This window comes from Mauremys mutica, chromosome 8, assembly GCF_020497125.1.
Source record: "Mauremys mutica isolate MM-2020 ecotype Southern chromosome 8, ASM2049712v1, whole genome shotgun sequence".
In the NCBI taxonomy this organism is placed as follows: domain Eukaryota; kingdom Metazoa; phylum Chordata; order Testudines; family Geoemydidae; genus Mauremys; species Mauremys mutica.
In genome coordinates this window covers 104,825,566-104,848,730 of record NC_059079.1, presented here as the reverse complement: position 1 = coordinate 104,848,730, position 23,165 = coordinate 104,825,566, and the positions used below count along the sequence as shown (strand labels likewise).

The 23,165-nt window shown below is 56.5% G+C and overlaps 2 protein-coding genes across 5 annotated transcripts in view; both read right to left on the bottom strand.

Moving 5' to 3' along the window:
• Positions 1-5: 5 nt before the first annotated feature.
• Positions 6-11,743, bottom strand: MYOZ3 (myozenin 3). 2 transcript variants are annotated; one of them, XR_006581494.1, is made up of 8 exons: positions 11,527-11,743; positions 8,096-8,185; positions 7,420-7,574; positions 6,695-6,772; positions 5,774-5,912; positions 4,945-5,125; positions 3,830-3,965; positions 1,826-1,936 (listed from the first exon to the last, which is right to left on the bottom strand). XR_006581494.1 is itself a non-coding variant. In XM_045026456.1 (7 exons), exons 2-7 carry the CDS (start codon positions 8,175-8,177, stop codon positions 1,762-1,764), a joined length of 810 nt encoding a protein of 269 aa, XP_044882391.1. In that variant the 5' UTR covers positions 8,178-8,185; positions 11,527-11,743; the 3' UTR covers positions 6-1,761. The 2 variants fall into 2 exon arrangements, 1 of the variants encoding a protein (XP_044882391.1); XM_045026456.1 differs by lacking the exon at positions 3,830-3,965 and having other exon boundaries at positions 6-1,936.
• Positions 11,744-14,129: 2,386 nt separating this feature from the next.
• The window catches only part of SYNPO (synaptopodin), a 59,310-nt gene continuing 50,274 nt past the window's right edge, over positions 14,130-23,165 (bottom strand). For all 3 annotated transcript variants that reach the window (XM_045026881.1, XM_045026883.1, XM_045026882.1), the window contains one exon: positions 14,130-20,222. In XM_045026881.1, coding sequence (XP_044882816.1) covers positions 19,209-20,222 — 1,014 coding nt within the window. In that variant the 3' untranslated portion in view covers positions 14,130-19,208. The remainder of the gene's footprint in view (positions 20,223-23,165) is intronic.

Genomic DNA, 23,165 nt, shown 5'->3' with positions numbered 1-23,165 from the left:
TCACAGGCAAAGGAGAGGGAGATGGGCTCAGAGCTGGACAGTACTTCGCAGGCACAAACCTTTTAAACACTTCGACTGGCTCTTTTACTTGTTCAGTTTGCCCAGGTGCGCTTCTGGGGGCGGGCAGAGGAATGAACATTCCCCACGTGAGTGTTGCATCGCAGTGGGGAGTGCCCCAGATTGTAATTAACTGAGGTGCATGCTTTCCCTCTGGATGGCCTCATTGGCATTAGAAACACAGTGGTTGTATGTTACGTTGCTTACAAATAAGGCAGCCCTTTAAAATTGCACATTTACCAGCCTGGCTGCAAAATTATTTACCTAGCCTAACCACAATGATGCAAAAACTATATATTATTACTCACCCACTAAAAAAGAAAACAAGACCATTTTTGCACAGTTAGGTTACAGTAGGGTTATCAGAATCTGACAAAAACAACTAAACAAATGTAGAAAGTGCATAGTTGAGCTGGAGCTTTTCTATTAGCCAGGGTGAGTGGGAGTGTTTGGAACATACATGGGTTCTGCTCTGCCCTTTTTTTTTGGTAGCATTCTTCCTTTGATGGAGAGCTCTGTTCTGTATACTGTGTACATGCAAAAGGCTGTGGTCAAAACACCATTGTTGACTATGTGCTGCATGAAGGTCTTGCTTGCCCTAGGTGTTTGTTATGTAGGATGTCCTCTCTTCCCTAGTGGGACCACATTAATGTTTTTATCAAGCATTGATTTGTATAATCAGATTGGCAAGTACTTAAATACAGAATCATTGTTTTCTGGGGCTGCACCGATTGTGTACTGCATCTGAAACCAGCAGGAGCCGATCCTGACTATTATTGAAGTAAAAAAGAAAATCTGAGCAGCATCAGGCACTCCATAGATAATTGTAATCAAGTGGTATAAATATTAAAACCGTGGTGTGTAACCTCATACAGCAAGTTGTTAGGGGTAGGAAAGGAAGTGTAACACACCAACCAGTAACTAGCAGGGAAAATGGCATAGGCTCCTGATTCTCCCAGTTCGGGTATTGGTGATCTCAAGCACTCTCCTCCCTTATATGCAGTACATGTTTCTACCTGACAGCCGGCCCCGCACACCCAGCCCAGTGTTTTGTTTCTTAGCGGAGTTAGATGTAATTTCTTTTAACATGCTATCTCCTTATGTGTCAGAAAGCCATTAGCAACTTATTTCACCCGCATTCCCCAATTACCACTGCCTTATTACTTCCCCTCGCCATCTCAACCAACATTACATTTCTACAGCACTGCCCTTAAGCTGGGATTTCTCTGAGCAGCCACCACCTGTCAATGCTGGTGTTAAATGTTTCAGCAGATCCGTTGCAAGGCGACTTGATGTGATGACAACTGGCTCTTCTGCCATTTGCCACAACACTGGAGCGAGGACAATGTGTCTGCTCCAGTCGGATTGTTCCATGGTATGATGATGGATGTGGAAGTTTACTGGAATCCCACTGTTTTATCAGTGAGAACTTAGCTGGTCAACTTGTCCCACTGCCACAATAATGGACACCTAGAAAACCTTGTAACGGCGTAGTCCAGGAATGGCTCTAGATGTGAGCTTGCTGGTGGCTGTGTGTGGAAGTGAATGACATACTGTGCCACTGAGCCTTCACGGGGTGCATGGGTAAAAATTCGACTCCCCTTTTCTGCTGTGCTGAGGAGTACCTCTACCAGCGATTTAAAACAAAGCACGTTTGAGCCTAGCAGATAAAGCATCTCGGGGGTAGAAGGGAGTAAGATTACATTACAGCTCTTCTGTCTCTGGTAAAATCCGTACCCAGCCCTGGGGTGCTCTGTTAAAGCTGGGTCTGTTCCAGACGAGCTCCAGGCTGTTTGGGGTGTCTGTCTGAGCCTCCATCTCCAACCCAGGCACAGCGAACATGTCATTGAGTAGCACTCCACCGAACGGGGTAGGAGTCCTGCATGCACAAAGGAAGAAGATTTAGCATTTTCATGGGGGGTGGGGGTGTACTTCTCTTGGTAGCCACGGATGGAAAAAGCACTCAGGACTAGCTGCTCCTTGAGCATCCAATAGCAGCCTTGTCATCTAGCAAGAGCCATCAGTTGCCACCCTGTGTCATGAATGGCAGCTGTACTCCTTCCAGCCACCATAATCCCCACCTACTCTGTCTGTTTCCCTCAGCCCCTCAAAAGATTCATCTCTAGAATGAGCCTGTCAGCTGGCCCTCAGCCAAACGCCTGCAGAGCGACAGGGGCGCTTGTCCCACTACTCAGCAGCCTTGGTTGAGATGGTGAGGTAGAGCTGGGTGTCAGCCCCCACGGCTACTCCACCCCACTTCCCCTTAGCAACCCTGCCAGCCTCCACGTGCCTATCGAACAAGAAGAGGCATGAGAGAGACCCCACACATGAAAGGTCTTGGGGCAGCAAGTCCTATCCTCTGCTCTCCTTTGTAAAGCAGAGTGAAGCCTCTTATGTGCAGCCAAAGCCTTCTGGAAGGGACTGCAGCTGTGTTACCACCACCTCATGATCAATGCTGTCATACATCTCTTAACAATCAACCTGCTTTCGGCACCAGGGCAGCTTCCCTTGACACGTGACGAAAGGGAGCTTTCGTGCAGTGGCTTGAGCTGTCATTTGTTCCTGGAGAAATGATAGAAGGGCAGAGGTGTATTCCCGTGGAGCAGCTAGGGTTGTGCTGAATATTAGCCCTTCGTTTAAGGCAGAGCACTGTTTTGGGGGCAACAGTAAAGGCTGACTGTGGGGTATATCTGCAAATGTCCACTTTGGAAAGCGTGCTCTGTTACATTGTCTAATCCGTTACTCCAGTAACATGGCATCATGTCTCTCAGCAGCGTCCCAGGGATTGCACGTCTGAGCCCCACTTCTGGGGGAAGTGTGGATGATGAAGGCTTGTTCCAGAAATGCTCAGTTCCCCCAAGGAGTATGTGGCAAGGTTGTTCTCAGAGCCTTGTGTTACAGCTCACGTAGGGCAGGTACCATCTCTGCGAGCCTCTTCAAGGTCTTTCATCACCCCTCTGCATTTTGTAAATAAACCAGCCTGCTTGAATTCAGTCATTGGGAGAGGTCATGAACTTTCCACTGGTCTATTACTCCAGGGTTCATCTTGCTTCATAGACAGGATTTCTGGCTTCTCGCTTAATACAAAAGGCAGCATCTGTTTTCCTAACAGCTTTGGGTTGGATTTGTTTGGGGTGGTGGGGGGAGGGGGGGGAGAGAGATCAAATTAAAAGAGGTGATTTTCAAAATCAGGACCTTAGATCCACAAGGATCACGTGTTTTTTTTAACTCAGTTTAAACCTGACGTCTGTAAATTCAGCTTCCCGGCACTTTGTGCCTCACTGAGGAGTTAAAATGGAGGTGAGAGACTTGGCATTAAATTAGTATCTAGCTGTATTAAATATCAGTTTAGGGCTTTAAATAGAAGAGCAGCAGTTCAGAGGGGAAATAACACAGGGTGAAGCTAGGCAGCCGTACACATCATATAGAAACATGCCCGTTTGAGTTTCTGTCCAGAAATAAATACTGAGCCAAGGGCTGAGAAACATGACCAGCCCGAGAAACTAAAGAACAAGTGAGTTCAGCACCTCCCCCGTCCCTCTACAGCGTATGCCTGATGGAGCTGGGGACAGGAAAAATTCTAAATATTTGAATACGTTGGGTGGTAAGGAAATCACAATAGAAACCCCTTGGCTTTTCCACCCTTTGCTTCTGGCTGGCAGCATCACTTCTACCATGGCCTTGCTTTCTGCTAGGTGGCTCATGTGCTCCCTGCTAGTTACCCTGGGTCTCGTGTGGGAAGGGGTTGGCGAGTCCCTCGCTAATATCTTACATTTATACAACACCTTTCATCTCCATAACTTCCTGCATGCGGCCACCTCAGGGTTCGAATAAGGCAGCTGGTTAACGGGGCCCACCGACATTGCACAGCAGCTTAGGGCAAGAAGTGAGAGGAAGTCCGCATCCATCTGAAACCGTAGCAAGAATTCAGCTAGGCAGGTTGTAATTATCCAAACAGCGCTTTGGCCGGGGGACCAGGGTGAACCCGAGACATACACTCATGAAAAGGGATTTTTGGATCCTCAATGACCAGAAGGGGTCAGGGCCTCAGTTTTATGATGCAGCTGAAAGATGTTGCTATGTAAGTTCAGTGCCGTGAACTCCATGCTAGGTACCTTGTTCTCTACTGACTGAGAAGTGAGAACGCCTCTACTGGAACCCCACTCCTGCTGTCCGCAGAACACAGGATTCCCTTGGCAGTCTCCCATCCGAGTACTTTACAAACCCAGCCCTACTATAACTTCTCGGATCTGAGGAAGCATAACAAAGAGGAAGGTTAACTCTTGCACAGAGTTAACCCTTTGCTGCAGCCACTGGTAGAAGTGTGGGAGCTCAGTCTCCAGTGTGTGGCTGGAAGGAATCAGGTGACTTTTCAGCACCTTGCATAAGGATTAACCTAGTGTCCTAGCTGCTTCTGCAGCTATCTGTCACCTTGTGAAAACTAACCTAGCGCATGAGCTGTCACTTAGCATGGCCATGGCCTAACAGGTGTGGAACGGAGACTGCTCTGAGCATAGGCGCCAACTCTGTGGTTGCTCCATGGCTCACGCACCCACGGGGAAAAAACGGGGTGCTCAGCACCCACCAACCTCACTGGTTCCAGCCGGGGCTGGCCGATGATCAGCTGTTTGTGTCCTGTTGCAGAGAAGTCCAGGGTGCCCCATCTCGGTTTTGTGGTGCACAAGACCCCTGTCCTGCCCAGCCTTTCCCAGGGGCGGTTGCTACAACAAGCAGCTAAAATGGGGTTGCAAGAAAAATTGCAAATAGCAGCTCTTAGCAAGGTCTCCAGCCACCTTTTATCCCCAAGCCTGACCGGTGCCCCAGGCCGAGTCCTCCATCAGCTCAGAATCCCCAGCAAACACGGTGGATGTGTCAGGTGACCATTACCTGTTGAAGCTCCTCAACTCGAAGGGTCTGGGTTTCCTGGGCAGTTCAGGCAGCTGGCTCTTGCTCTCCATCCGGTAGTCCTCGCTGAAGAGGAATTCCTGCCAAGGGGAACAGTAGCCCTTGGGGATGGCAGTGAAGTTGAACTTCTCTGGTGGGACTTCCTTCAGCGGTCCAGAGTAGCCTGCGTTTGGGAGACAAGGCTTTTGTTACTACAGCAGACCTGCAAGGCAGCAGCCAGCCAGCTTCACTGGATCGTCAGGCCTGCCCGGGACTGTCCTCGTGTGGACAGGACCTTTCCCATCCCCTGGGAAGGGCTGGGAGAGCAGTGGAGCTGGCCAGGACATGAAAAATGTAGAGAAAAACTAATTTTTTTCTTTTTATCAAAATGTTTCTTTTGTCCCATCACCAACATTTCAGATTGTGGGGCAGGGAGGGGTTTGGTCTTTTTTTGTTTGTTTGTTTGACAAATACCTGAAAAAAATTGGCAAAAATGTATTCATTTAAAAAAAATCTTTTTTTTTATCCAAAACCCCAACTCTTTTTCCATTGAGAAAACACTTTGGCAGACGATGCCCAGCCAGCTGCAGTGACTAGGTTACCTCTCTGCAAGTGACATCTGTGGGGGCAAGGGGGAGGGGAAAGGAGGCTTCCCTTGCCACATGGGATGGCTGTTCCCTGATTGGCTATGGGTGGGGTCCTCATGCTCTGCCACTGGGAATCATGGGGGCCACGCGCCTTCTATCGATAACAAGTCCTGCAGGTCTGGCTCCTCATTACTTCACTGCCGTAGCTCGGTCATGGTGGTGCTTTTCTGTGGGCAACTCCTTACCTGGGGCCAGGGCCTCGGGATTGAGGGCTTTACTCATTTGTATGACTTTGTTTGTCTTCTTGGGCACTTTGGGAGGGGTCCCCTGGCCTGCTGCTGCCACGTGACGCTCAGTGCGATAGTTCTCCTGGCCCTGGGCAGACTAGAGAGGAAAGAGCAATAGGAGAAGGCTGTGGACAGGGCACCAGGCGAGGTCTGCTCCACTTTGCCCCTGACAACCGAGGGAAGGTCTTGTGGAGAAGATGGAGTAGCAAAGGGCAGGGAAGGAGACTTAGTCACGTCTCCTGAAGGGTGATCACTTTTTTGCTCAGGGATGAGAAGAGTATATTGCACTAGCTAGAGCCAGGCATGGTGTGGCCAGGTGCAGTGCAGGAACTCCCCACATGCACTTTTGCTGCAGCATCCTCTGCTCTGCTAGCCCCAGAACCTCATACGATTCCACCAGTGGCCCTCAGGGCGGACCTACCAGCCCCTTGTTTTCTAATCTTTGGTCCTTTCCAAGACACTTGCATGGTGAATTTGTGATGAACTGCTAGCATCTTGGAGGAAAACTACCACCTTGCTTCACTTTTGCCTGACCCCGTGAGATTGTCAACCCAGGCCTCCAGCCATGGAAGGATACTTATGGAGGTTGGGCCCGCGGGGCTCCTGCCTCCCTCAGAAAGAAAGAGAAAATGAAATCAGGGTGAAATACGCTTACCTTCATCCCCACTGAATAGGCCAGCATGCAGAGCTTTCCAAAGTGCCTTGGTGCAAAGAGCATGCCAACACCCTGCTGCAGGGGTAACGGCAGCCTGCCAGCCCCCTCGCGGCCCTTTCCAGCATCCCTGCTCAGTGAACGCAGGCAAAGCACTGACCTAGAGCTGCCAATGAGGCTACTTCAGTAACAGCTCCAGTCCAACTGGCCAGCCCAGGGACACTCACCAGCCACGCGTCCGGTCTTCCCGCCAGGTCCCCCTCAGCCGTGCCGGGCGAGCCGCCTGCTGCCATCCTGCTTGAGCTCTGCGGAGGGCAGGGGGAGCGACGTCACTCTCTGAGGGGAGCAGGCCCCGCACGCAGCCCCAGTGCCGGGAGCGTGCCGTCAGCGTAGGGGCTGGCGACGTATGTGGTTTCAGAGCCCGGTTTCCTGGCTCTGCCAAGGGGATTGTTTCCACAGAAACTGGCCACGGCAGCTGGCAGTGCCCTGTGGTGACAGCCTGGCTCTCCTCACAGCTCATGGCGCACGGGCCCACAACAAAGATGGCTGCCCTCCCCCTCACACTCCTTCCCGTTAAAACGTCTGCTCCTTTATGTTTCCCTGTTAACTCAGGGATCCCCATATCCTGGGCTAAGACGTGCCCTGCCTTTCAGGGGGCCTGCTCAAGTGATGCTCTCCCATGTACCCCGGCAAAGGGCGAGGGAGGTAGGCCAGGGTGCTGGCGTAACGTGTGAGTGTTACAGCTCCCCCTCCGTGCCGAGCTAGAGGACCGGCTTTATTATAGCCCCCCCCCCCCCATTTCTGGAGCTTCAGCTCAAGCTGAAGCAGCTCTTGCCATTAGCTCTGGAGGTCCCTGGTTCAGTCCCCGGACTGTCAGCCGAGAGCGTGACCATCACGCTGCTGCAACAGGGTCAGCCCCGATTTGGGTTCCCATCACGATGAGGCGACTCACGGCTCTGTAGCCAGTAGGATGCTCCAAGATGAACTTCTGCACCCGCTTCTGCCTCTGTTGGAACAGCTTGGAGCCCCTGTTTGTCTGCAGAGACAGCTCTTCCACCATCAGATCCTGGGGGGTGCTGACCTTCTTCCCCAGGTCCAGCTGGGGGACTGAGGACACACACAGCAGGGCAGTGAAAGCACAGGTGTTGCAACAGGGGGTTAGGCTCAGCGGCTGTGCATGGGGAGCCAGCAGAACCTCGCTCTGGGGAGAGGCGAGGAGAGGGTTTGGTTGACTCAGCCCCTAGGAGTGACAAACATCTGGCATAACTCTGCAGTGCCCATCAGGCTGGTTCAGAAACTGAACTGATGGGAGCCACATCCAGGCAAAGAGGTGGGGACCAGGGGGCCTTGTGTGGGGGATGAAAAGGGAGGATAGTAAGGGGATCCTGGTGTCGGGAAGGGCTCAGAATAACCTCTAGCGATCTGGGGTATGGGCCCCATTAGTGTTAATTGACAATGTACCGTTCGTTTGTTTGGAAAGTCCGAGGAGGAGACCAGTAACATTAATACCCCTGAAGTCCAGGGGATTTTTGCCAGTGTCTTCAATGGGAACTGGCTCAGCCCCCATGGATTGCATGTGGCAACCTGGGGCTACTCCGTAAGTCAGGTTAGCACAAGGCGTCTCTTACCATCTCCTGCCATCTCCCTCACGATGGCCATCACCTGCCTCTTTCTCTCTCGGGTGTGGTCCGAATGCATAAGTGGGAACATCTTCTCACCTGGAAAAGCAGCAGAAGCCCAGCAGAGCTCACACGTCAGGGCAGACCCTGGCTGCTACTCACACGTTACCCCCAGTGTGCCAATTGCCCCCTCCCTGGGAAGAACTGATCCCAGGTGGAGTTCTGCGGTTCGTGTGATTGCTTTTTGCAAACGGTTACCCTGGGGCCCAGCTTTGCTCCCTTTTGGAAAATAAGCACAAAACCAGAGAGAATGCAGTTTGAAAAAGGGGGGTTCTCTTCCGCTTTATGGTCATAGGAACTGTATCATGCCCCCACATCACCCCAACATCACTGCAAACATCTCCCATTCATTTCAGGACCAGCCCTCCATGTCTCTAGCACCACAGAGCTGTTCCAAGGGACCACATCCTGGCCCTCTGTGCTCTCCTCCCCGTTCTCCCCACTATTCTTGGACTAGCTTCTCGCCAACCCTTCACACGCTTCGCCATTGCGGGTGCGAGAGCCTTCTCCTCCGCAGCTCCTGCCATCGGGTGCCGTCTCCTGCAGCAAGTCGCCATCTGAAATCTCTTTGCTCCCTGCTCATGCCTCTTAATTCTGCCCTCTGTTGCTGGCTTGATGATTGAGCCACTTAATGTATTCCCTAGGCCAAGATTTTGCACCAAGGCTCTCTGTCCCTAATGCAATGCACCGGCCTGCATTAAACTCTGCCAAGCACTGTGGGGGGCTGTCTTGTATGAAAGACGCTATTCAAAATATACACATTAAAGCTGCGCTGTGTTGTATACTGAGCTTTCTGAGCTCAGCTACCCCTCTGCTTAGGGCCTGAAGCAAGAGCCCTTGTGACTGCTAGATTAGCTGGCTGGTGCCACGTTTATTCATTAACGTCTGCTCCTTTATGTTTCGTTTTGCTGGTGTGTGTGACTTCATGCCTTGCAGTGGTGAGTTTCACAAGCTAATGAAAATGTTGCATGTTTCCTTATATGTATTTTAGGGCTGTATTCTACCCTAAGTCATGGAACAAAACCAATGCTTGGCACATGGGCAGAAAAGGGATCTATGATTTGATCGATCAATCATATTTCTAAGGTTGCCTGTGCCATCTAAGCCTTTTAACTTGTACCCTCCTGAAGCCAAGAAGAAGCTCAAATCAGTCACTTTTGCTCTGTTTGCAAGTCAGCCCCCAGGAAGGCCCTCCCTGGGCGTTTCTTTAAAGAGGAAAAAATAGTCCCCATCTCGTTCCTCCCCCCACACCACCGCCGTAGAATCACAGACTCATCGAAGTGTCGGGCTAGAAGGGATCTCAAGAGGTTCTCTAGTCCATCCTGCTGCACTGAGGCTGGATTAAGTCTATGTCTCCCCCCGTGTGGTGCACGAACGGATGGGGTCCCCCTGCCTGAATGGGGCAGCAGGCCAAGTTAGCAGCACCTTGCTCTGCTTTGTGGGTTTCACTGTAGAGACCATGTCTGCTCCTTGCAGCTCCCTCAGCTCCCATTTAGCCACGGTCTATTTTAAGCTCCTGCCCTCAGTAGAGCAGGGAGTTGTAACTCTGATCCTTTGGGCAAAGAGGACGGCGCCTGGTGGTTCTTGGGAGGATGGTCTCAGCAAGCTGGAGGGCTAGGCCGGGAGATGCTGGGCTCCCCTTAGGAGAGTCTGATGGGAGTTTAAGGCCCTGCAGGTGCAGCAGCATTCCTAGCAAGCGACTCTGCTACAGCCATAACGGGCTGCTTGTACAGGGAAGGGGGGAGTTGATACTCCCGATACATGGCCGCTCCTCTAGGACTCGGTGACCCAGGGCGAAATCTTCACCCCATTGAAGTCAATGGGAGTTTTGTCCTCGCTTTCAATACAGCCTGGATCCCCACGCCCCAGCGATCAGAGGACACACAGCTTCCCCACCCCTAGCACAGCCTGAAAGGGTGAACTGGCCTCCCCACCCGCAGTCATGCAGGGTCCTTGCCTGGCAAGATCTCTGGACTCAGAGTGGGTTCGCGTTCCACTCCCCATTTCTAGTGTCGCCAAGCACTGGCGTGTGGGTTTGCCATTGCCCCACCAGAGCCCAGCCGACGGGCCTGAGAGAGCTCCTATTCACCCCGCCCCATTAGCCAAGAACTCCAAGGAATTAAAGGACAGCAAATGTCAAGCAACTGACAGGAAATGCTTTGCTCGCCACAGCCCGCGGAACTCACTGCTGCAGGGTATTATGGAGGCAAATACCCCATTTCCAATAGGCTGAACGCACAGCCACGGATAAGATTAGCCCCTGCAGCAGCACTAGTAAGGACACATTACAAGACACCTCATGCTCCAGGGTATAAGCTGATCACCAGCTGGGTGCAGGAACAAACTTCCCCTCCAGTGCAACTGGGGCCATTCTGGGGGTGTTAGTCTCTGCAGCATCCAGTGTGAGCCACTGTGGGAGGCAGGGTATGGGGCGAGATGGCCCATTGGCCTATCCATGCATGGGGAGTCCCATGTGAGTAGCCATTTCTCTGTAATGTAGCCAACAACTCCACAGCACCGCGCCCCCCTCCCAGCTCCCATGTCCTGGGCTGCTGCCCATCTTGCCCACAGCCGCGGCTCCCTGAGAGCTGCAATGCCTGCTTTGCTAGCCCCCATAAGGGTGTTCCTCAGAGCCAAGCTGACTGCACCTAACCACCTCCCCCTGTGCTATACAGCTTTCCCGGGGGAGACCAGCGTTTCTCAAACTCGGGGCCTGACCCAAAAGAGAGTTGCGGGGGGGGGGGGTGTCGCAAGGTTATTTTAGGGGGGCTGAGGTATTGCCACCCTTACTTCTGTGCTGCCTTCAGAGCTGAGCATCCGAAGAGCAGTGGCTGTTGGCCGGCGACTACCTCTGAAGGCAGCGCCCCGCCAATACCATACCAGGCCACCCTTACTGCTGCTGGTGGCGGCTCTGCCTTCTGAGCTGGGCTCCCGGCCAGCAGCTGCCACACTCTGGTCACCCAGCTCTGAAGGCAGAGCTGCTGCCAGCAGCCGCAGCAAGGGTAGCAGTACCCCAACTCCCCCCCACACACAATAACTTTGTGGCCACCCCCACAACTCTTTTTTGGGTCAGGACCCCTAGAATTAGTGTGTGAAATTTCAGATTTAAATAGGCAAAATCATGACATTTACAATTTTAAAAATCCTGACAGTGAAATTGACCCTGACTTTGGTAGGTCCCTAACTATTAACTCTCCAGGTTCCAGCCCCTCAGTGAGTCTGAGCTAACAAGCGGTGCGGGGAGCGAGCCTGCTCCTCGGGGGGGTCAAATGCCAGCGTGCTGCTGCTGAGTTCCCTCCTGCTGCTTCTGAATGTAGCAATTCGCCCCGTCCCGCTCTGTTCCCCTCCGCCCCTCGAGTTCAGAGCCAAGCGCTTCCTACCTGACTGTGTGACTCCTCGGACTCTGTCTTGCTGCAATGCTGGTAGATGAAAGGCGCTTTCCTGCTGCACCCGCTCCACCCAGGGATTAGGCCTGACCCTGGGATTCCTTAACAGCTTTCCCAAGCCTACCCCAGGGCCCAGTGTTTGCCAGTAGCCCCTGTGTCTTTCTTACCCCCTCTGTGCCCTGCTCGCTCTCAGCCTGGACCATCGCTGAGATTCCTCGGTCCTAATCCATGTTACATCAGACATTTATTTCTGGCTGAGAAAGGGGGCGGAGGCAGCACAGACCCTGGTGAGGCAAACTCCAGACCGTTAAGAGCACACACACACACACACACACACACACACACACACACACACTCACTCACTCATGTTCACGCATACAAAGCCATATGTGTGTACCCAGGTAAGGCATTTACACACAAATGCATAAACATGCCAGTATATATGGAGGCATTAGCGACTGTGCAGCACTTAAAAGCCAGACAGTGCCAGGGAAGTGCTAAATGCCCTAGCGGGGGATACAAATGAATGCAGGCACTAGAGAAGGGAAGCTAGAGACTTTCTCCAATAATGCCAGGGCAAAGGGGTATTTGATTAAAATAAAAAAGCAACCCATTTATGATAAATACAAGGAAATACTCTGTTATGCGCTTCTTATTTATTATCATTATTTTTGGAGCACAGAGTACTTCGCACAACACAGAGCCAGAAAAGGTCCCCTGCCCCAAGGAGTTTACTCTAGAATTCAAATGAAGGGCAAAATAAAATCTGCGGAACTCGTTGCTACAGGATATTATGGTGGTAAACAGTACCGTTCACAAGCGAGTTAGAGGGGTAAGAATAGTATCTGCAGGGCCAGCAACGCGACTCAAATTACAAGAGGACACAAATTTCACAGTTCAGGCTGCTCACCAGCTGGGGTCAGGAAGAGCGGCTCCCACGCATGTCCGGGCTGTGGGATAGCAGTGCACAGCGAGGTGCAGGCCTGGAGCTTCCTGACGCATCCCATTGGCTGCTTTGGGCTCTTATTTAGACTCACATCTGTGTAATAATACCAAGGGGTGGGGGGTGTTTCTCCAGCTCACAAGCCGCTCTTGAGGAGCCTTCTCAGTCCAGTTTGTAGGAGGAGAGAGCAGGAAAGACCCCCCCATACTGGACACATACATGCTGCCATCACTGGTTGAGAGTCTCATGCCTGCCGGCTCTGAGCCGCCTGACGGGCCCTGGCCCCTACCCAGCCCGGCCAGAGGATCTGTGCATTCCAGCCAGCTCAGCTCCAGCCTTCCACCGCTAGGGACATTGGGCAAAGCTTGTCCCCAGCTGCTGATGCGGGTTCAAATCCACCCCTGGCTCAATTGACCTGGTGGCCTATGCACTCTGGGGCTCCCGGTGGCACTCACCCCAGCAGCCAGCGACAGTGGGGAATTATTTCCCTAGTGTAGATGAGATTCCTGTATCTGCCCATCCCCCCGTGTGGGGCTCTGACACTGACCATTCACACAGGGAGCAGCAGCCTTAACCCAAAGGAATTGGGGGGTGAGGAAGGGGGACTCCAGGGGTGAAACACAATGGGAGAGGCTCATTCAGCTTTGCTGCCACCTGCTGGCCGTTCCTTATCACTGCAGGTTTAGTGTAGGAAAGACCTGCTGCGACCCATCCATTGTAGCTGTGTGCGCTTGGCAGTTCCCCTAGCATCCTTATGCGCTGCCCATCCCGTCTTTGGGTACCTCCAGCAACAGTGACGCCATGCGTTGCCCTGGCAGGCCTCGCACCACGGGCGAGATCACGGAGGCAGCGTAGTAGCCCAGGGAGCAGGGCTGGGAGGGGTGAGACTCACCCAACCCAGGGGGCACGCTCCCATTCCAATGACAATTGCATCGGCAGGCAACTCTGCCCCTGCACCCGCCTTCTAGCTCCTCTGTGACACCATTGGATTATGCCAGCACCGCGGTTCAACGTGCCACCTTCTCCCTCTCCCAAACGCCTCCTGCGAGCACTGAGGGGGGGACCCCCTCCAGTTCTAGTGGGGCTGAGTGGCAGGTGATGTGTGTCCAGGGACGGGCTCACAGATTAGGTGTGCTGTTAGACAAGAAGGGGATACTGAGATGTGCCCCAGCTGGGGCTGAGATGTAGGGAGAGGCAGGCTCCATCCCTAGGCAGGGCCGGGTATCAGCCCACAGAGCTCCCTCGTACGTCACACCACCCGCCAGCAGTGCACGAGCGGGAGCTGGCGCGCCAGCTTTTCACCCTGATCCTGCAGCTGGGACAGGAACAAACCTGGGAGCCTGGGGCAGGTTCTATCCTCTTCCTGCAGCACGGCCTTTGCTACCCCAGACCATCCAGAATCCTATGAACCCCACCCCCACCCCCGCGGTCTGAGCCACTTGGGAGCGCTAGAGATCCCCAAACTGCCATGAGCAAAATGCAGGAAGCCCAAGGCAGTTCTTAGCTATCCTTTAATTTTATCTCAAGTAGGTAGCGAGCCCACCTGATGCTGCTATTGGGCCGGCCAGGATGCCCAGCATGCCTAGGGCACTGAGGGAGGTCACTCCTGGCTTGGTGGCTTGGGTTCGAAAGGACACAGGCAGGCCAGCCTGGGTGGGATAATGTCAGCTTTATTTTTGAGCATGGTATACAGTGATGTGGCAAAATGCGTGTCAAAGAGCAGCTGGTGAAGCAATGGCCAGGAGCGCCTGACGCGGTCTCTGTGTGGAACAAAGGTGTCCCAGCAGGCCAGAGCCACCAGCGCTGGTGTGCTCTGCTTGAGCAGGTTCTCTTTGCTTAGTGGTGAGTAATGGACACAGGCAGGCCGGGCTCAGCTGCACTCAGACGCCTGCGCAGTGGGGGTCACAGAGCATCGCGGTGATGAGGGTTTGGGACAGTCCACTGGTTCCTCCCAAGGGATCCTCAATCCATGGGCCCCTTCCCCTGCTGGAGAAGTGGCACACTCTGAATGGAGCCATTCCAGCCCCCTCCCCAGCCCCACCCTGGTGGGACAGCTCCCTGCCCAGCCCCCTCTGAATAACCCAGCTTAAAGGGCCCTCGCCCACGGGGCACTGGGGCTGGCCAGTGTGAAAGGGGAGACCAACGTGCGGAGTGGGTCTGGATGAGCATCCCAGGGAGGCGCGCGGCAGTTAGAGATGGGAAAAGCTAATTACTCGGGGGCCCAAGCTAAAGCCCATTGAAGTCACGGGGTGTCTTTGGCTAAGCCCTTAGCTGCCAGGCTGGGAGCTGCTCCCCAGCGGAGAGCATGCAAGAGCCTACAGTGCTCTGCCCCCCGGGAGGACATTTCACCTCTGGTTAGTGAGCTAGTTGTGTCCCTGCACGTCTGCCTGGCTGCACATGTACTGGGGGGCCTGCCGTGTCGGCGAGGGGGGTGCCCAGCAATGTCGTTCCACACGGCCCAGCGCTCATCAGTATTTATCTGACCTACCGCAACTAGCATTTAACCAGCGCTTGCCATGACACACCCCATGGCCCATCGGGCTTGTGCTGTCCCAAGCAGACAGGCTAAACCATCCCCCATTTCACACCTCCCTTCACGTTCAATAAACTCTGCGGTGCCACGTCTCTCGCTAGCCCTCTCCTCACTGTCCTGGGGCTCTTGCTGAACAGCTTCTGAACTGCTCCATGCCCCAGTGCGCCACTCAGCCCTACACACCCATCGCCCCTTCTCAGCACTTGCCCACACCCGCTCTGAACACCTACCTGTCCTCCCGCTCGCCACACACAGCCTCCCTGCCACAACGACCTGGCCCAGGCCCCCTCACCCCAGCCGCGGCGAGCTGTGCTTGCCTTGGCTGTGTGATGGAGTGGGGCCTGTCCACTTCGTTGGCACTAAGGATCCATCAGCCACAGGGTGTGCAGATGTTACAAGGTCCCACCCAGAGGCTCTTTCTAACCAGTCCTAGCAAACCTGGTAATAGTGCATGTGATTTATAGCCAGGTTCAAGGGGGGTTGGTTTTGTGCTCCTGGCTTTGTTGCTAGGGTCAGATTCTTGCCTCTCAGCTCTGCAGACTGAAATGCTCTCTGCAGCCCCAGGTTTCAGCATGGGTCAGCAGCAACATGAGCTTCCTCCACAAGTAGGGTGACCAGACAGCAAATGTGAAAAATCAGGATGGGGGTGGGGGAATAGAAACCTATATAAGAAAACGACCCCAAAATCGGGACTGTCCCTATAAAATCGGGACACCTGGTCACCCTATCCACAAGTTGTGTCTCTAGCCTCTCCTGCATGGGGCCACCGCTAGGAATGAGATGGGTCCTAGGACCTTCACGGGAGGGCCACCAAATGGCATCAGTAGCAACCCCGTGGGATGAACTGCTTCCATGAGACGACACACTTGGACCCGGAATTCTTTTTATATGAGCCAGTAAACAGTTCTCTCCAGCGGGGCAGACTTTTGGTCTCTCCTGGCCTGGGTCTCCCCTCACAGCAGGGACTCTTCCTGTTGGTCCCATGGAGACACCCAGCCCCACAGGGATGAGCTGGCTGATAATGTCCTGGGCACTTTAGCTAATGACCAAAGCCGTGTGCCTCTGAGAGGGTGCGCTCAGATGCACACAGCAACACGCCCTCAGCAACACGCCCCTCGAAGCAGGGCTTCTGGGCTAGAGCAGAGCTCTGGCTGCCCCCTCGTCCCGCTTCCTGCGAGCAGCCCCGGCGACGGGTGCGCCCACATCTCTGCAGCCCGGTGGGGGCGCTAGAGGGCGGAGGGGAGCTGGGGGCGAAATGGGAAGGAGTTGCCATGAAACAAACTTCTGTGAAACTTTTTTTGGCTTGTTTAGGGATGAAAAAGTTAAAAAAAAAAAAGCTTCTTTTTCAGGGTGTCTGCTGAAAAATGAAATGGGACGTTTCCAAAGAAACAAACCATTGTCCTGGGGAAGGGAGGGGGAGACATTTTTCCTTGAACAAAATTTCCCATGAAAAATTCCAACTGGTTCAAAGGCTTGTGCAGTTGCCCCAACCAACCCCTAGAGGGCTCCACTTTGTGGACTGTCGCCTCCTGCGGGCCGAGGCCGGGGCTGTTCCCTGGGGGTGGGTGCCATGTGCTCCCTGGCTGTCGCTCTCTGTTGGGTTCATTTGTTTCCACGCTCACAGCAGAAGCTGGCTCTTAGCATGTGATTTCGCCCCCCGCCCACGCCATTCCTTTAGTGAAACCAGAGCGGCAGAAATGCACGCGGGGGGCTCTGGGAGGCCAAGGGGCTGCGGGGCGGCTGGGGGGGCGGAGATCTAGACACTCATGTGCCTGTGCACGGATATGGTAACTCCCCGGCAGAGCTGAGCCCAGCTCGGACGCTTGGGTTCGCAGAGGCAAACCTTTCCTCTGCTTGCTCCCTGCAGAACAGAGTTCCCCTCCCGCCCAGGGTGAGTTTTTGCTCTGGCTGGGGAGGGGTGAAAGGATGCAAATCCACCCGCCTGGGAGATGCCTGAGCGCGGCGATCTCCTGACTGCACCGACCTCCGGGTGCCCCAACAGCCCTCGTGTGGTGACGCGTCAGTGCGCCAGGAGAGGAGCCAGGCGACTGTGCTGCCCCAGCGGCTCCCCGCAACCCAACCCCGCAGGGCCTGTGAGCAGCGCAGGGGGCTGGGAGCCCTCCCTGGGCTCACCTAGCATTAAAGCCAGGCGCACTCCTGCCTTGAAAGGCCAGGGCAGTAAAACCAGAGGCTGGCCAGCTTGTCAGGGGCAGGTGGGGTAACACCTGACGCTGCTCTGCCAGCCCATGGCTGCGTGCCACGCTGCCAGGAGAGCAAGTGAGTGAGGGGACCAGCCCGGAGCGGGCGGGAGGGGCTGGGCTGGCCAGGGAAAAAGCAAAGGGGTGAGGGCGTTGGTTTTCTTTCCCCAACACTGTGCATGGCCGGGGACCAGGCCACGGCGGGGGCTTCGTGGAGAAGCTCTGGCTGCTCTGGGAACCTGCAGCAGTGAAATACAGCAGGGTCTGCAGAGCAGTCTATAGCCTAGGCCAGTGGGCACATTCAGATGCCCCCAACCTCCCCTCTAGTTTGCGGCGGCCTCTCTCAGAGAGTGTCTATCGGCTAACAAGGCTGATGATTCACCCGGTGACCCCCCACAAACAGCCCCCAGGCCAGACGTGCTGCCGACGACTCCAGAGCCTCATGGCCAGGTGGGTGGCAGTGGCAGGCCTGGCCCAGGGACATGGCTGCACTCACGCCTGTCTGTGCATTCACCTAGAGCCAGCCCGGACAGGGCCTTGTACCGTCCCAGGGGCTTCCTCCCCAGAGTCCCTTCAGCACGGCTCCAGCGGGCTCCTTTCAGCTCCTCCTCACAGCCAGCCGGAGCGCTGCAGGGCAGGGGGAGTCCTTCCAGGGCAGTGCCCAGGACCCACCGGCTCCATCCATTTTACCCAGCAGGCCACTTGCTAAGAGGGAGCTTCTCTCTCGGGCCCACCTCCAACCTCACCCCCACCCCCGCGGCTTGGGTCTCGGGGTCGTTCCTGGCTCAGGCCCCCAGGCAGGGTCCAGGAGGCCACAACAGTCGGAGAGGGCGGCTGCACACACGGCGTGGCTCTAAATCGCTGGCAGCTCCACCCAGGCCCTAGGACAGGCCTCCCCGGCGTCCGTTCTCCAGGAACAGGCGTTAGCTGCAGCCAGCTTGGCAGGGGCGCATGGCGCACGGTAGTGGGACGTTGGCGCGGGGAGTAGGCTTTGGTCACAGGAACGCTGACTCAGTCACGCCCGGCCTGGGCACTGTGGGTTAGCCCAAGACACCACCTGCCCCCCTGCCGGGGCAACTCTGCTCCCCTCTGGACCATGAGCTCCTAGACTCGCCACGCTGCCCTGCCACCGGGGCCCTTTGGCCGCGGGGGGGGGAGCTAGGATTTTGCTCTTCACTCCTCCAAGGCAGCTTCAATCTCTCCCATCCTCGCCGCCTCAGCTCTGAGAGTGGGACATGGCCCCAGCTGCCGCAGAGCTCCGGTCCTCGGGCTGCTGGGACTCAGGAAAAGCCAGGCCCTGCAGCAGGGTTTGCAGGAGCAGCCGCTGCACGGGCTCGTCCCTCTGCCTTTCCCCAGGCCCTCAGGCAGCTGGAAGCAGGCCTGACCCATGGCCTCCGCAGAGCCCACAAAGGAAACAATGGGATTCCGAGGCAGCAAGCTGGAAAGCCCACGGCTGGCGGCCGCCCAAGGCCCCTCCGGCCACTCGCTGTCTCTGCTGGGGATTACGCGGCGGAAGGACGGTCTCGGGGCTGCCCGCCCGCCGTCTGTGTCCCCCTCGTCCCGGGCAGAACAAAAGCAGCGCCCGGCTCCCTCGTCCCACTGGGCCGAGATGTCGTTGCTGGCTCCAGTCCAGCCAGGAGAGCGAAGTCTGGGGAAGCAGAACACACGCAGGGATGGAGTGATGGGCTCAGCAGCCGCATTGGCTTGGGGGGTGGGGCGGGGTCTGGATTCGGCAAAGTTAGCGGGCACCATTCTGCAGCTGGCTGTGGCAGGCCAGACTGGCATCTGCAAGGTCCCTGCTGTCTAAACCCACAGCAGGTTTGGGGAGAGGTGCTGCGGAGGTGGGGAGAGAGATCATCTCTGTCATCTGTCCCCACAGCCCCCAGCATCCTCCCCCCACCGCCGCGTGGCTTGGTCGGCAGGACTGGGTGCTGGCGAGTCTATGCATCAATTCAACGGGCTCCAGTCGCGTCCTTGGTCACTTCACTTGTCTCTTCCTGGCCTAAGAGGTGCAGGGCGCTTCCGAGGGCAGGCGGCCCTGTTTCAGCCGCACGCTTCCGTTCCAGCCTCGGGGGCAGATGTTAAAGCTGCGGATCCCGGGAGACTTGACCCCAGAGTCTTCTGAGTCGATGGACACATCCGAGTCCGTGGGAGACCTGGAGGGGTAATGCTTCACGGGGGACCTCGCTCCCGCAGGGGGCGACTGCACTGGGCGAATGAAGGTCGGCGAGTAGGAACCCAGGCTCCTGGGACTGGTACAAGAAGATGTGCTGGCCGGTAGCACCCCAGCGCTGGTGGGTGGCATGAGAATCCTGTGACCATCCGTCCAGGTGGCTTTTGGAGATGGCACTGGGTTCCTGTAGGTTGGAGAGTGGCTGGCTGTGGTGCCAGGGCTGCTGCCAGCTGTTGCGTTGAGCGCTGGTGCCCCAGTGTTTGTGGGTAATGTGAAGGACCTGTGCCCATCCGTCCTGGCTGCTCGCGGCGACTGCAGTGGGCTGACGTAGGTCGGGGATTGGCTGCCCAGGGTCCTTGGGCTGATGCAAGACGAGGTGTTGAATTGTGGAGTCCCGGTGCTGGTGCGTCTGCGCCCATCCACCCTCGGTGACTGCGGACTCGGGGAGTGGTTGTCCAGGGCTCTCGGGCTGCTGCATGGGGATGCGCTGGCAGGTGGTGCCCCAGCCCCGGCAGGCGGCGTGAATGGCCTGACGCCGTCTGGCCCCAGAGCTTTGGGGGAGGAGCTCTTCCTCTTGGCAGCATTGATGATGTTCCTGGCGAGCCGGGCTTGCATCTGCCGGCTGGCCTTGGGCTCTGCCTCCTGCCGCAGTGGGGAGAGGGACCTCTCGCTCCACGACGGCGACATGGGAGGAGGGGGGCTCCTCACACTGGCTGCTCGCAGGGCCTCCGCAGGCCTTTCCTCAGGCTCCGGCGTCGGCCTCGCCCATCCCTCGAAGGAGCTCGGGTGGGGCACCAGCCGTGGGGTCCAGGTCAGGGAGGCAGGCAGGGACACTCTTCTTTCCTGCAAGGGGAACACAGAGCACGGCTGAGTGTCAGGCTGACAAGGGAGGCCAGGACAAAGAGCCAGTGAGGGACCAGGAGACCGGAGCATTGGACTGGGAGTCGGGTCTCCTGGAGCTGCCACTGACTCGCTGCGTGACCGCAGCCAAGGCTTGTGACCTCCTGGGGCCTCCGCTTCGCTGCTGGTAGAGTGGATAATAACACCCACCGCACTGGCAGCTCTGGGAGCGAGCTGCTTAATAGCTGGCCAGGGCTTTGAGATCCTCAGATAGCAGGGAAGGGCAAACCCTTCCTCTGTCTCCTTCTCCCTTAACCCTGCCCCCCTCCCAGCCCTCTCAATCAATGGCAGGGGCAGGCTGCTAAATGTGCCGGCATGCCAGGAAGCCCCGCCTTCAAAAGGCGGGACTTCCCAGAGTGAGGCCACAAACCTGGCCAATCAGCACCTCCCGGCGAGGCAGGCTGTGTGCCTAAAATACCAGCCTCACCCACAGAGGGAGTGACGGGCCCGCTGCCGAATTGCCGCCGAGGTGCCGCCGCTTGTCTTTTTTTTTCCCCTGCTTGGGGCGGCAGGAAAGCTGGAGCCGGCCCTGACAGTGAGGCAGGGCTGGGGCCTGGAGCACAGGGTGCGGCTGGGATAACGCTGCCTTGGTCCAGTAAAGCAGGAGGAGACAAGAAGCCAGGCAAAGGCTTTCCCATGGGTTGACCCTGCTCCTACTCCCAGTGAGCTCTTGGGCACCAGGACTGACCTCAGCTCTGGTGACCTCGGCCTCATCCAAAGCCCAGGAGAGTCCATCCATTGACGTCAATGGTCCTTGGGTTAGGTCCCCTCTGAGCCTCACTTCCCGTTCTTTCTGCAGCGCTGGCTCAGCTCGCTCTTCGCCAGCTCACGCTTCCTAATCCCTGTGCCCTTGGCACGGGCCGTGCCCCGATTCTGTTCCTAGCCCGTGCGCTGCACCCGGCAGGTCCCGCACCCGCAGCGCTAGCAGCACACCATCCGCAGGCATGCTGCATCCTCACAGCAGAGACTCGGCCCCAGGGGACAGGGCTCAAACACCCACCGGCGGCAGGGACGGTTTAACGTTGGGCTGGGCCATGCGGGATCTAAAGAGGAACCCTTGGGTCTATCTCCCTGCTGGTCCCGCCAACCACCTTCCGCTGCTACCTCTTGTTCCTGAGCCTTGGCAACACGTAACCTCTGCTGTGCCAAGGACACGCAGCCTCCAGCCCAAGCTCTGCTTCTGACCCTGAAACGGCTCCGGGTTGGACACTCCTGCAGGGAGTGGTTCAATTCCCTTTGTGAGCAATACTGCAGCTCTCTGGAGGTTCCCCTCTCCCAGCCCAGGAGCTGCAGAGGGCACCAGGGCAGGGGCTGAAATGCCAACCAGGCCCGATGGGACCCAGCTCAGCCACACCCCCGACAGCATTTATCAGCTGTTTTCTGACTAGACCAGAGGTGGGCAAACTACAGCCCGCAGGCCACATCCGGCCCGTGGGACCCTCCTGCCTGGCCCCTGAGCTCCTGGCCCAGGAGGCTAGCCCCCTGCCCCTCCCCCGCTACCCCCTCCCCCGCAGCCTCAGCTCGCTCCGCCGTTGGCGCAGTGCTCAGGGCAGCAGGGCTGGAGCTCCTGGGGCAGCGCAGCTGCAGAGCCCGGCCTGACCCGGTCTCTGTGCTGCGCGGTGGCGTCGTCGGCATCATGGCCAGGCTCCAGCCAAGCAGCGCAGCTCTAGCACCACCAGCCACCAGTGCTCCAGGCAGTGCGGTAAGGGGGCAGGGAGCGGAGGGGTTGGATAGAAGGCAGGGGAGTTTGGGGTGGTGGTCAGGGGGCGGGGCTGTGGATAGGAGTCGGGGAGGTCAGGGGGGAACTGGGGGTTAAATGGGGGCAGGGATCCCAGGGGGGGCAGTCAGGAAGGAGGGGGGGGGTTGGATGTGGGAGCAGGGGGCAGTCAGGGGCAGGGGTTCCGGGGGCAGTCAGGGGACAGGGACCAGGTGTGTGTGGATGGGGCAGGGATCCCAGAGGGGCTGTCAGGGAACAGGGGGTTGGATGGGGCAGGAGTCCGGGGCGGGGGGTGGGAGATAGGAGGTGGGGGCTGGGCCATGACCCCCTCCCCTAACCAGCCCTCCATACAATTTCCGAAACCCGATGTGGCCCTCAGGCCAAAAAGTTTGCCGGCCCCTGGACTAGGCTATCCAGCTATCTAGCAGGGAGAAGCTGCTCGTGGCACATGGGCGCCCCTGCAGGTGCAGCCAGGGCTGCCACGCTGGGCCGGTGTGAAAGAGACTGAGGCGAGCAGACTGAAAACTTTCATTGAGACACACAATAAAAATCCTCCCTCCTCCAAAACCCAACACCCCTCCCACCCACCCCCAGGTCTGGCCTTGCCAGCCAAGGGGAACTCCAGAGGAGCTTGCTGGGGCACGCCCTGCCTCTGCAGGGGCACCCAGGCCTGGCTTTGCAGTGGGCGTGTTCAGTCAAGCCATGGAATTGTGCTGAGCAATCTCCCCTGCAGCTGACGGTGAGCAGTGTCCTTGGGCCACTCCAAGTGGCAACTCTAGGGGAGCCCTACCAGTGATTAATGTAGATATAGCTGGGTGCATGTATGTGCGTCTGTGCCCACATGGGCCTCCCTTGTCTGTGTATGGGCATAAGGCGGTGAGATTTCAGCAAATGTTGACAGAGCCGAGCCAGCTTTCGTCAAGCTCACTTGCTAAAATAGCAGGAAAACCTGCAGCAGCAGCATGGGCGGCAGCACAGGCTGGCCACCCGAGTACATACTCAGGATCCCAGGTAGGATGGCACTCAGACAGCTAGCCAGTGCTGCTGTGGCTTCACAGCTATTGTGAGCATGCTAGCTTCCTCCAAGCTACTCATGTATGCCTACAGAATCGCGGCAGGAACTGGCGACTTTTACATAGCGTTCCAGCCAGAAGCAGGGTGGCACAGAT